Genomic DNA, 12,365 nt, shown 5'->3' with positions numbered 1-12,365 from the left:
CTGTTGTTGCTGTCTAGTGTCTTGTAAGCCCATATGGGCTTGGCACCATAAATGGTGCAGGACACTCAAATAAACAAATCAATCAATCAATCAATCAGTTACAATTTCTACTAATGCTACTACAACTACTACTACTACTACTACTACTACTACATATACTGCTACTATTGCTGCTACTACAACTACTACTCCTACTACTTCTACTTCTAACAATAATACGTTGGAAGAGAAGCCTTAAACATGCACACAGCTTGCTACTGCCCTCAAACCCACGTGCACACACCTACACACACACACACACACACACACACACACCTACGCACACACACACGCCCTACCTGTCGGCCTGTGTGGACAGCGTACACACAGCTTTGGCGGCGCTGGTGCCGGTCATCAGGCTCCCGCTCTTCAGGTCCAGCCCCCTGCCTCCTCTGCTGCTCTCCCTCAGCAGCTCCTGGATGGACAGAGGCTGGATGACGGGCTGGCTCAGGCCCAGCTCCGAGGCCTCGGGGCTGGGCTCGCAGCTCAGCTCCAGGCCCAGGTCCACGCCCGCCGCCTGCTGGGCCTGCTGGGTGATGGTGGTCAGGGCGGGGGACTGGGAGGAGCCGTCGCTGAAGTGGGTGTGCTCCAGAGAACTGACGTACTCGCTCACCCTGGGAGAGAGAGAGGGGGGGGGAGAACGAGGAAGGGGAGAGGAGAGAGAGAGAGAGAGAGAGAGAGAGAGAGAGAGAGAGAGTCAGTAGACAGTGGAGGCACAGCAACACACACACACACACCTACGTGCACACACATGCACGCACACACACACACACACACACAATAATACATGGGAGGGGATGGAATTATTTTTCTGTTTTTGTTATTTAATAACTTAATTGATGATTAATCTCTTGTTACATGCTTTGGCAATACTGTTTGTTTGTGAACTGTCATGCCAATAAAGCACCTTGAATTGAATTGAATTGAATTGAGAGAGAAAGAGAGAGAGAGAGAGAGAGAGAGAGAGAGGGAGAGAGAGAGAGAGAGAGAGAGAGAGAGGGAGAGAGAGAGGGAGAGAGAGAGAGAGAGAGGGAGGGAGAGAGGGAGAGGGAGAGGGAGAGGGAGAGAGGGAGGAAGAGAGGGGGAGAGAAACGAGGATGGGAAATGAGAATGAGATAAAGGTGTGCAGATGGGGTTGATTGTATCTGAAGTCACAATGAGCTGTTAGTGAAACATTTCATGATCCCTGTGGGGAAACTGGGTCGCTGCAGCAGTATATAGTAATACGCACAGCAAAGATAGATAAATAGAATATAAACACAAAACTAGAGTAAAATCAAGAATATAGCAAATGCTGCATGTTGTGTGTATTACTATGTACAGTGAGTGTGTGTGTGTGTGTGTGCGCGTTCATACTCATTTTCCACTTTAAAAGTTACAAACTTTTTCCAGACCTCTACACTGAAAGAAACACGGTACCATGTATATGTGTATGGTTATGCATGTGTCTGTTTCTGTATGTGTGTCTGTTTCTGTGTGTGTGTGTGTGTGTGTGTGTGTGTGTGTGTGTGTGTGCGTGTGTGTGTGTGCACCTGAAGACATGCGGCCAGCAGTCGTGGTTGTGGCTGCCCATCTCCAGTCCCACGTTCAGGATGGCGTCCATACACAGCACATGGGCCGTGTGGAGACGCACTCCCTGAGGACGCCCCATCTGCTCCAGACGCTGCTCCACGCGCTGCTTCACTGCACACACACACACACACACGCGCACACACACACACACACACACACACACACACACACACACAGAAACAGACACATGCCATAAAAACAAGGAAGATTTCACAAGTTTTAAGGTATATGAGAACACAACACATGCACAGTACTCACATTCACACACAAACACACACACACACACACACACACACACACTACAAAGGGGTTTGTCAAGTTTTCAGGTATATAAAAACACAACATAATAGTTGCATAGTACTCACACACACACACATATACATCGTGAGGGTTAGTTGTGAAAGGGGCATAAGTGACATTTTGGCCAAAATTAACTATTATACATCATTGGAAAGCTGTTGCTGAGCTCTATCTGATGGTCAAAAGGACATGTTTGTAATAAAAAAAATTAAATAAAAGGGAAAAACCAAAAAACTCCATAAAATAAGTTTAAAATTGGTGCAAAAAGGGCATTTAATTGCTTTTATCAGTTTCTGAATCTTAATCTCTATATGAAAGATCACAATGTAATGAATAAAAAATGATGCAATCATTTACAGTTTTGTTTTTGCTCTGCTATAATCAATGCTATAATCAGTAAAAGGTCACTCCAATGCTGTCAACTCAAACTGTGTTTAGTTTGTTTGTGTGTGTGAGTGTGTGTGAGCGTGTGTGTGTGTGTGTGTGTGTGTGTGTGTTTGTTTCATGTCATGTTGAGTTTTATTAGTTACTGGCAGGCCTTGTAAAAGATCTTCATTGTTTAGGTCACGATTAATATTTCATTTGCATGGACATTAAAAAATGTGTGCGCCTGCGTGTGTGTATGTGTGTGCATGTGTGTGTGTGATGTGTAATGGGTAGGTACCTTGTGTGATGGCGTCTCCTGTCTCTCCCACCTCCTTCTCCTCCTTCTCTTCCTGCACACAGGAGGCTGCAGCCATCTGGGCCAGAGCCGACGCACAGTTGGCAGCCACACCTGACAGCACACAAACACACACACACACACACATACACACACACACATACACACACACACCACACGCTTGTAAGGACATGCTATTGGCTTACATTCACCTCAAAAACCCTCATCATCACATGCCTCAATTTAAGCTTTACCCTCAAGGAAATCCAATTGTAACCATAACTCTGGTGAAAAGTGACTGTATTTTTGGGTTTTCTATTCTCGTGGGTGTATTTGGACTTCACTGCACAGTAAAAAATCATCCCACACACACACACCCACACACACTCTCTCTCTCTCTCTCTCTCTCTCTTACTCAGACAAGGTCGCACGCCATGTGTTCATTCATATTCATTAGTGCTATGCCGATAATTTCAATCAGGTTTCGTCCCCAGTTGGCCACGCAGCTACTGTGAGTGGCTGATTTATTCACATTTATGAACGGGATTGATAGTAAAAGTGTACGTCCGCATAAATTATCTCTAGAATCTTTAGTTAACGGTGTGTATGAATGTAAATCTTCACCCCACTCTTAACCATCCAACTGCTCCAGTGGAGAACTGAGAAAGAGCATGCACCCTCAACGACAAAGCCTTGATGAATAAAGGTTAAAACGAGCTTATATAATCCATAAACTGAGACGGCCTCACATGAACCAGCACACTTAACTGTACCACCAAATATACAGACCTTAAATTATGCAGAAAATATATATAGTCCATTAAGTTGATGTCTCACTCTGTCTTTGGCTCTGCTCTTTCACCGCCTCAACATACATATTATATTATGTTACTCCATCAAGTCAAATTGAACTTCGGAAAATTTAGGAAATTCATCCAGTCCCTGGTGAAATCCTAAAAATACATTTTACAGGTCTAAAGTGGTTAGGTCTCTTGTAGTTATAGTCTAAAGTAAATAAATGGGTTAGTAGCAATACAAATATTTGCAGAGTGCAAGGCTTATGACACTGTAAACAAAATTCAGTTCTGACTGTTGAACACATTAATGGCAGCAGGAGCAGAGGACTGCTTGAACCCGCTGCGGTATTCTGCCTCTCTGACTCATTTTACATTTCTGATGTAAGGGATGAGTGCAGTCAGTCAAAACAGAGCTGAGCTACTGACACATATTCAATTCCTATTATTCTACTCGCTGTCTTTATTATGCGCTGAAGTTTGTTATGATCTTGGGCGCACACATTCCCAAACACACAAATCAAACCGAGAGGCAGAACAGTCTCATCATGTTAAAACACTGAAGGGCGTCAGGGTGATGTAGTGAGGAGGGAGATCCACCTCCAGCTGGAGGACCCAGGTCCTTCTGCAGGACACTGAAACCACAAACGCACTCGATGTGACTTTTGACGAGCATCGTTTGCTGCTCCTCGTTTGAAATGAAAGAATCAGGAAAATGATGCATCATAACACTGAAATACCTATCCTACTATAAAATGAGGAAAACTCTGTCTGTCTGTCTGTCTGTCTGCATCCATTTTGCTCCTCAATGTGTTGGCCAATCAATCTGAAACTGCACATGGGCATTGAGCATTGGCATAGGCAGGGACTGACGAAGCTGATTTTTAAATTTTCCCAAATTTACGCTGTTTATGCGCATTTTTGGCAAGTCTACGCAGAGTTGTAGCGCGCGCATCCCCGGGTATGGACTAGTTTAGATAATTATAAAGTTGACAATATCACCCTCTGGCAAAATGTCATAATCTTATATTTTTCCCTTCGCACTGTGGCTCTAGAAACCATGAAAAACATCCATGCTGCTCCTCTGATGCTCCAAAATCAAACCAACTTCACAGCAACGCATCAAGGCAGTTTGAAGCTCCACCGGAGAGTGTTAACCTGACCTCTGACCCCGCTGTGGAGGGGGGGCAAGAAAAACAAGGATTTCGCCTAAAGGGATGAATAAAGTATCCCATTATCATTATCATACACACTTTCTACACATATTTCTCGTACCCAGGGCGCAGCTGAGGGCAGCAGCTTTGCGCAGGCCGTCTAAGCTCAGGCAGATGGTGTCTCTCTCCCTCTGGCTCTGCTCTTTCACCCCCTCGGCTCCCAGGATGAAGGCCAGGCCCTTGGAGCTTCCCGCCATGCGGCCGGTCAGCGGGGTGGACAGAACGTCGATCAGGTTCTTCCACACACCGGTCAGGATGAAGCGGGAGAACACGGCTCCTGGAGTAAACACACACACACACACACACACACACACACCCAGGATACGATTAAATAAATTTAAGTTCAGTGGCAAAGTCTGATTGTGCAGAATTATGTTTATTTCTGAGACACAAATCTTTCTAGCGATGGCATTGGTTTGCTAGACTGTAAACAATTTAAAAACGTCATTACAAACTTCCTATAATATAATTTGGGTTAATATCACGATTAATTTTTCTGTCCCACGATACGTATTGTCACATTCTTGCATTGTGATATACTGAATTTCGATTTATATTGTCCCATCGCTACCATTTAATGTTTTTTAAAATTTTGTTTTAGATTCATTTTGGCTGCTTTGATACACTAATCTAGTTATTAAAACCTGCCGTTCCTTGTGAATCCAGCTTAAACAAGATTTAATGTAACACACTGAAAGCATGTTAGTGAACTACAATGACCATAATTCTTCGCACCTATGAAGCAGCACATGGTATCGAGGGCTTTCAGGTGAAGTAATGCACCTTTGGCTTTTAGTCACATGTCAACATTACTGACCTGCTGGCTAGCTAACAAAGGCAAAAACCAGCTGTTGACTTGACAAGCTGAATCTTCTCTAATCTTCTCTGTAAGTCATAGTTGGAGTAGAGACTAAGGCTAAAGACATCAGACTATTCACTTTTACTTCTCACACTGCTGAACAGACCTACATTCAGCGGTGGAAGAAGTACTCAGATCTTTTACTTAAGTAAAAGTAGAAATACCACAGTATAAAAATACTCTGTTACAAGTAAAAGTCCTGCATTCAAAATGTTACTTAAGTAAAAGTACACAAGTACTAGCATCAAAATGTACTTAAAGCAACAAAAGTAAAAGTACACATTATGCAGAATGGCCCATTTCAGAATAATACAGTATATATTATATTATTGAATTATAATTATTGATGCATTAATGAGTAAGCATCACTTTAATGTTGCAGCTGGAAAAGGTGGGGCTGATTTCCACTACTTTATATACTGCTGGGTAGCTTACAGTGATCTATAATAATACATCACAATTTATTAGTTGATTGTATTTTGTATTAATAATCTGAATCTGCAAAGTAACTAGTAACTTAAGTTATCAAATAAAGGTAGTGGAGTAAAAATTACAATATTTCCCTCTGAAATGTAGTGGAGTAGAAGTATAAAGTAGCATAAAATGGTAATACTCAAGTAAAGTACAAGTACCTCAAAATTGTACTTAAGTACAGTATTCGAGTAAATGTACTTAGTTACTTTCCACCTCTGCCTACACTCACACTACAACAATCGTTTTCAGGTGTTTCCCTTTTTCTAGCCCAGTTGTTGTATACTAATAATTATTTTCTAGGAAATTTGTGATGCAGCTGCAAAGCCTCTAGTGCTCAGACAGCAGTATACTGTATCTAGTACAGGTGCTGTGAGGCAAACTGACTACAGAGGCAAAGTCTGAAGTGTAGTCTGCATGAAATGTTGAGGAGTTAACCCATTTGTAATTCACTGTATGTTGTACTTGCTTCATTAAAGCGGCAATAATCAGATGAGAGTGTAACAGTCAGCCTCAGCTTATACTACAGTGAGAGTAAATGTGTGAAAAAATATGAGATAGTGGGCTGAATAAAATAACAACAATGCAACAGGTCAGTCGCTCATTTGTTTCACTGTTGACATTCAACAAAGTGCATCAGTTACAAAAGCTCCACATGCTGCTGAGTGTGTTCACAGCTAGAGGCAAAGCTACAGGAGCTGATGATGGCGACAAGTCAAACAGGGGCATTAGTGGAATCAGTGGTGTACACACACACACACACACACACACACACACACACACACACGCACCCACACTAAGAGCATTGCTGTCATGGGGGATGACTCAGCGGCGGTTACCATGGCAACACTGGCCAGTCTTTTGTTCTCCAGGGTGACGGAGGAGGCGAGCAGGTGCTCCCTGACTCACTCTCCATCCATCTCTCTTCTTCTTTCCTGCCCTTTCCCCTCATCCTTCTTTCTCCCTGCTCACCCTCTTTTCTCTTTCGATGCAGCTATACTGAGACGTAACAACTATTACTGTTGTATTTCAATAGTTCAATATTTATCAATAATTCAATTTTCAATAATTATTCAGTCACGTCCAACAACTGGGAATTTCGTTATTTTCCAGCCACTTTGGAAACACTTTAACTTCACTTTAACTTGTTATCGAATTGATTAACTTTACTTTTAACCGTTCAACCAACCAATCAACCAATCAACCAATCGTTCAACCAACCAACCATCCAGTAAACCAATCAATCAACCAATCAATCAGTCTGACTGAGGTTGAGCTGGGTTGACAATCAGGAAAAGCAACTCGGCTTGGAAACCTATTTTCAACTTGAGTAGAAATACTCAAATCATGAAAAATCATTGAATTGAGAGGTTCTGACCTGCCATGAAAATGTCACTGATGGCTTCAGTACAGCTCAACAGAAACTGATCAATCAATCAATCAATCAATCATTCAATCCATCCATCCATCCAATCATTCTATAAACCAATCTCGGATTCCAATTCGCGGAGGTTTAGGGTAATAGTGAGATTTTGACATGTCAAGGGGAGGGGGAACTAATCAATCAATCAATCAATCAATCAATCAATCAATAATTCAATGCATCCATCCATCCATACATCCATCCATCCATCCAATCATTTTATAAACCAATCTTGGATTCCAATTCACAGAGGTTTGGGGTAATAGTGAGATTTTGACATGTCAAGGGGAGGGGGAACTAATCAATCAATCAATCAATCAATCAATCATTCAATGCATCCATCCATCCATCCATCCATCCATCCATCCATCCAAAACCAATCTTGGATTCCAATTCGCAAAGGTTTAGGGTAATAGTGAGATTTTGACATGTCAAGGGGAGGGGGAACTAATCAATCAATCAATCAATCAATCAATCAACCCATCAGAACACAGAGGTCCTGACCTGCCATGACAGTGTCACTGCCAGCCTTGTCACAGCTGAAGGGCGACTGGCTGGAAGCTCTCCTGATCAGCTGGCCTCCAATAGCACTGCTGCCCAGACCGTCAATATCTGAGGGAGAAGACAAAGAGATGAAGGGAAAAGGGAAAAAGGGAAGAGAAGTTGAGAACAAGAAGACAAGATGGAGAGAAAACAAAGAGAAGATGAAGAGGAAAAAGGAAAGGAAATGGGGAAGAAAAGAGGTGAGGAGGAGGAGAAGTGAGCAGTAAAAAGAGTGTTAAAGAACATGTAGCATTGTAACATCAATAAATCATCACCACATTCATTTGGAGACTTTAGTCTAATTAATAAACAAACCAGCGGCAGCAGGAGGCAACAGGGCTTATGGGAAATGTAGTCTTAATGTGGAGAACACTAGAACTAGCTGTCGTCTCCACCATGCTCTCATTTGTTTACAGTAATTTACAGTCATGCTATAGCGCCTTGAAAGACGAACTAAACAGCAAGCCCAAACCTGTGTAAAGCCTGACATCTAATGGTAAAAAGCTGATCTTTGGTGTCTGGTGATGTCATCTTCTATCGAGTAGAAAAAGTGGTGACATCATCACCTGGCACCAAAGAGCCTCAACCATCCTGGAACGCTGATTTGAACAGGCACACCCATTCTAGCAATTCTAATTTTGTGGTTTTTGCTCTCTGTGTGTGTGTGTGTGTGTGTGTGTGTGTACCTGTCAGCATGGTGATGAGCGGCAGTGTGTGGTCCTCAGCGGAGCCCCAGTACCCAGCCTCGGCCAGCAGGTTGCGCTCCAACACCTGGTGGTACAGCTCCTCTATCCAGGCCTGGGACAGGACCACCAGCACCCCGCTGCTCTGGATCAGACGCACAAACTCCTTCTGCAGGGACACACACACCACACATCAGACTCTATTCTATTCTACTCTACTCTATTCTATTCACTCTACTTCTAGTGTACTCCATTTCTCTTTCTTACCTTGAAACTAGCCTAGTATATTTGACTTCTACTCTTCTCTTCTAGTCTACTGTACTCTGCTTCTTTTCTAGTCTATTCTACTCAACCCTACTCTACTGCTATTCTATTCCACTCTACTTTATTTTTAGTGTATTGTACTTCACTTCTGTACTTCACGTCTCCTCTACTTCTAGTTTATTCCAATACACTGTACTTCTAGTTTACCCAACTCTACTTCTTGTCCACTCTACCCTACTGTACGTCTACTCTAGCCAGTACCCCTCCACTACGCCTAGTCTACTCTATTCTACTTTTTGTCTAGTCTACCCTCAGGAGGCACAGATGCTTATCAAAGGCTAATCGTACTACTTTACTCTTCCTCTACTCAACACTACTTTGCTCTACTGTGCTTCTACTCTCCTCTACTCAACCCTACTCTACTCTACTGCGCTTCTACTGTCAGAATCAGAATCAGAATCAGAATCAGCTTTATTGGCCAAGTATGTACACGTACAAGGAATCTGACTCCGGTTTTTCGTTGCACTTACACAGAATAAATATACAGCTAAAAACAAGGACAACAAGATGAATGGAGGTAAACCTAAACATTTAACTACTATGTACAAATATGCATATATATAAAAAAAGTATATTAAAAAATATATAAAAAATTAAAAAATATAAAAAAGTATATACTGTACTGTGCAAAAGTCATGGGCATATGTCAAAGATATCCATAAAGCGAAGATGGTTTCAAAACTAATGAAATGAAAAGTTTCTGAATAGCAAAAATTTACAATAAACAGCAGTCTACTGACACACTAATGCAGAAAACAAATAAACATCTAAGACTTCTAAGAAATTTATATAAAAAAAATCTAGGGTGCCTAAGACCTTTGCACAGTACTGTATATATAACACTGGAATTTGTAAGCAAAGGACAATAGTGCAATGGAGTGCAAAGATGCTGGAATAAATATGGAGTTGTTGGTGTAACAGGTTACATTATATACATGAGTTATTACACATTACATACATTATACACACATTACACATTATACACATTAATAATCCTGTCCTGGCTCTACTCACCAGGCTGAGCACGGGGGCCAGGGTCCGGCGGCGGTAGTAGTCGCAGCAGCAGAGCTTGAGGTTGAGCAGCAGAGCGTAGTAAGAGACCAGGTAGAGACCGTCTGCGTTCATCAGAGCCTGACAACTCAGATTGTCACCGGCCTCAAAACCCGGAGAGTGGATCCCACCTGGAGAGAGAGAGAGAGAGAAAGAGGGAGAGAGAGAGAGAGAGGGAGAGAGAGAGAGAGAGAGAGAGGGAGAGAGGGAGAGAGAGAGAGAGAGAGAGAGAGAAATCAAACTTATAAACAAAACCTTAAAACAAATTACAATTTGGCCCAGAATCTGATCAGGATCAAACAGCCCAGACAGAGGAAGCTGCTGACGATGTACAGACTCAGTGACCAGCAGCTAACTGTAGAGACGGGCAGGAGAGACCACCAGCTAGCTATAGCGACAGGCAGGAGAGACCAGCAGCTAGCTGTAGAGACAGGCAGGAGAAACCAGCAGCTAGCTGTAGAGACAGGCAGGAGAGACCACCAGCTAGCTATAGAGACAGGCAGGAGAGACCAGCAGCTGGATGTAGAGACGGGCAGGCACAGAAGAACCTGGCTGCCAAGAGAAGAGAGTGTGTGTGCACTGTGACTCAGGAGAAATAGAAAGTGAAGAACTCTTCCTACTCTCCTGGACAGTATGAACACATCATGAACACAGACTTTTCCAAAATCTCTGAAAGAATAGAGAACTTTTAAAATCTCAGTATCAACGAAAAAATGTGTCTCAGTATGTGATGTCATGATGATGTCATAATGATGTCATGCCATAATCTAAGAAACACATCAACTCTGTAAACTCTTCTTTAACTTTTTGCTTTTTTTGTAATCATCACTGTTATTGTTGTTACTGTCCAGAAATATTCTATGTGATGAATCTATATATTTAATATACAGTTTATTTCATTTTATTTTACTTTATTTCTATCTCATTTATGTCTGAATCTATGCTTTGGCAACATGTGCACATGTAGGTCATGCCAATAAAGTTCCTTGAATTGAATTGAATTGAATTGAAAAGAGAGAGAGAGAGAGAGAGAGAGAGAGAGAGATTTTATTACATGCCAATACTGCTCATCTAACATCTGTACCAACAAAGTATGTTGAGTTAACCTGAATTGAGGTGAACTGAAATGACAGGGTGGAATAAAGAGAGAGATGGAGAGGGAGAGAGAGAGAGGGAGAGACACAGAGAGAGAGAGAGAGAGAGAGAGAGATAGATAGAGAGAGAGAGAGAGAGAGAGAGAGAGAGAGAGAGAGAGAGAGAGAGAGAGACAATGGTAGAGAAGGCAAGGAGTGAAAAATAATACAGATACAAAAATAGAAAAATACAGAGAGGGAGGAATACAGAGAGAGGAAGGGCAAAACAGAGAGAGAAAAAGGGAGACAAGGAGAGAGAGAGAGAGAGAGAGAGAGAGAGATAGAGAGAGAGAGTGTGGAATAAAGAGGGAGAGAGAAAGGTAGAGATATGACGGGACGGAGGAAACGAGTGGAAAGGCGACAGGAAGAGAGGCAGAGATACAATCTGCTGGCTGATGATGAGTCAAGTGTTTTCATCACAGAAACACACACTGGGGATTTACTACATGCTCCAAATTAATGAAGTCAATTAAGTGTAAAGTTTAATTTGATTCAAAATTCTGCACTGCTAATGTAAAAAAGTCCCAGGGGAAAAACTGACTGTTTACTGTCGGATTATGGGCTGTGCCCCGGAGCCAAAAAATTAAATTTAACGCTTCTTGCTCCAAAATGAGGTATATATTTACACAGCATTTACATTTACATTACATTTACATCCCAGGCTAATGGAGTGCAACAGCAGAACTATTTCACCCACATTACAAGTAAACACAGGTCAGGACAGTGGTGGAAGAAGTACTCAGATCTTTTACTTAAGTAAAAGTAGAAATACCACACTATAAAAATACTCTGTTACAAGTAAAAGTCCTGCATTCAAAATGTTACTTAAGTGAAAGTACAAAAGTATTAGCATCAAAATGTACTTAAATCAACAAAAGTAAAAGTCCTCATTATGCAGAATGGCCCATTTCAGAATAATATAGTATATATTACATTTTTGAATTATAATTATTGATGCATTAATGTGTAAGCATCACTTTAATGTTACAGCTGGAAAAGGTGGGGCTGATTTCCACTACTTTATATACTGCTGGGTAGCTTACAGTGATCTATAATAATACATCACAATTTATTAGTTGATTATATTTTGTATTAATAATCTGAATCTGCAAAGTAACTAGTAACTTATGTTATCAAATAAAGGTAGTGGAGTAAAAAGTACAATATTTCCCTCTGAAATGTAGTGGAGTAGAAGTATAAAGTAGCATAAAATGATAATACTCAAGTAAAATACAAGTACCTCAAAATTGTACTTAAGTACAGTATTTGAGTAAATGTACTTAGTTACTTTCCACCTCT

At 41.6% G+C, this 12,365-nt stretch overlaps 1 protein-coding gene across 1 annotated transcript in view; it reads right to left on the bottom strand.

The window, feature by feature from the left end:
- Positions 1–338: 338 nt before the first annotated feature.
- The window catches only part of arfgef3 (ARFGEF family member 3), a gene marked incomplete at its 3' end in the record, with an annotated part of 45,515 nt that continues 33,488 nt past the window's right edge, over positions 339–12,365 (bottom strand). The window contains exons 16-22 of the mRNA XM_071512105.1: positions 9,898–10,064; positions 8,563–8,728; positions 7,838–7,945; positions 4,642–4,857; positions 2,576–2,686; positions 1,572–1,722; positions 339–653 (exon numbers count right to left, since the gene is read on the bottom strand). Coding sequence (XP_071368206.1) covers positions 339–653; positions 1,572–1,722; positions 2,576–2,686; positions 4,642–4,857; positions 7,838–7,945; positions 8,563–8,728; positions 9,898–10,064 — 1,234 coding nt within the window. The remainder of the gene's footprint in view (positions 654–1,571; positions 1,723–2,575; positions 2,687–4,641; positions 4,858–7,837; positions 7,946–8,562; positions 8,729–9,897; positions 10,065–12,365) is intronic.

The sequence above is a fragment of the Centroberyx affinis genome, unplaced genomic scaffold, assembly GCF_046629955.1.
Source record: "Centroberyx affinis isolate AG114_WGS23_722 - 3 ecotype Tasmania unplaced genomic scaffold, CSIRO-AGI_Caff_v1 ptg006089l_1, whole genome shotgun sequence".
In the NCBI taxonomy this organism is placed as follows: domain Eukaryota; kingdom Metazoa; phylum Chordata; class Actinopteri; order Beryciformes; family Berycidae; genus Centroberyx; species Centroberyx affinis.
This window is presented reverse-complemented; position numbering and strand designations above follow the sequence as displayed.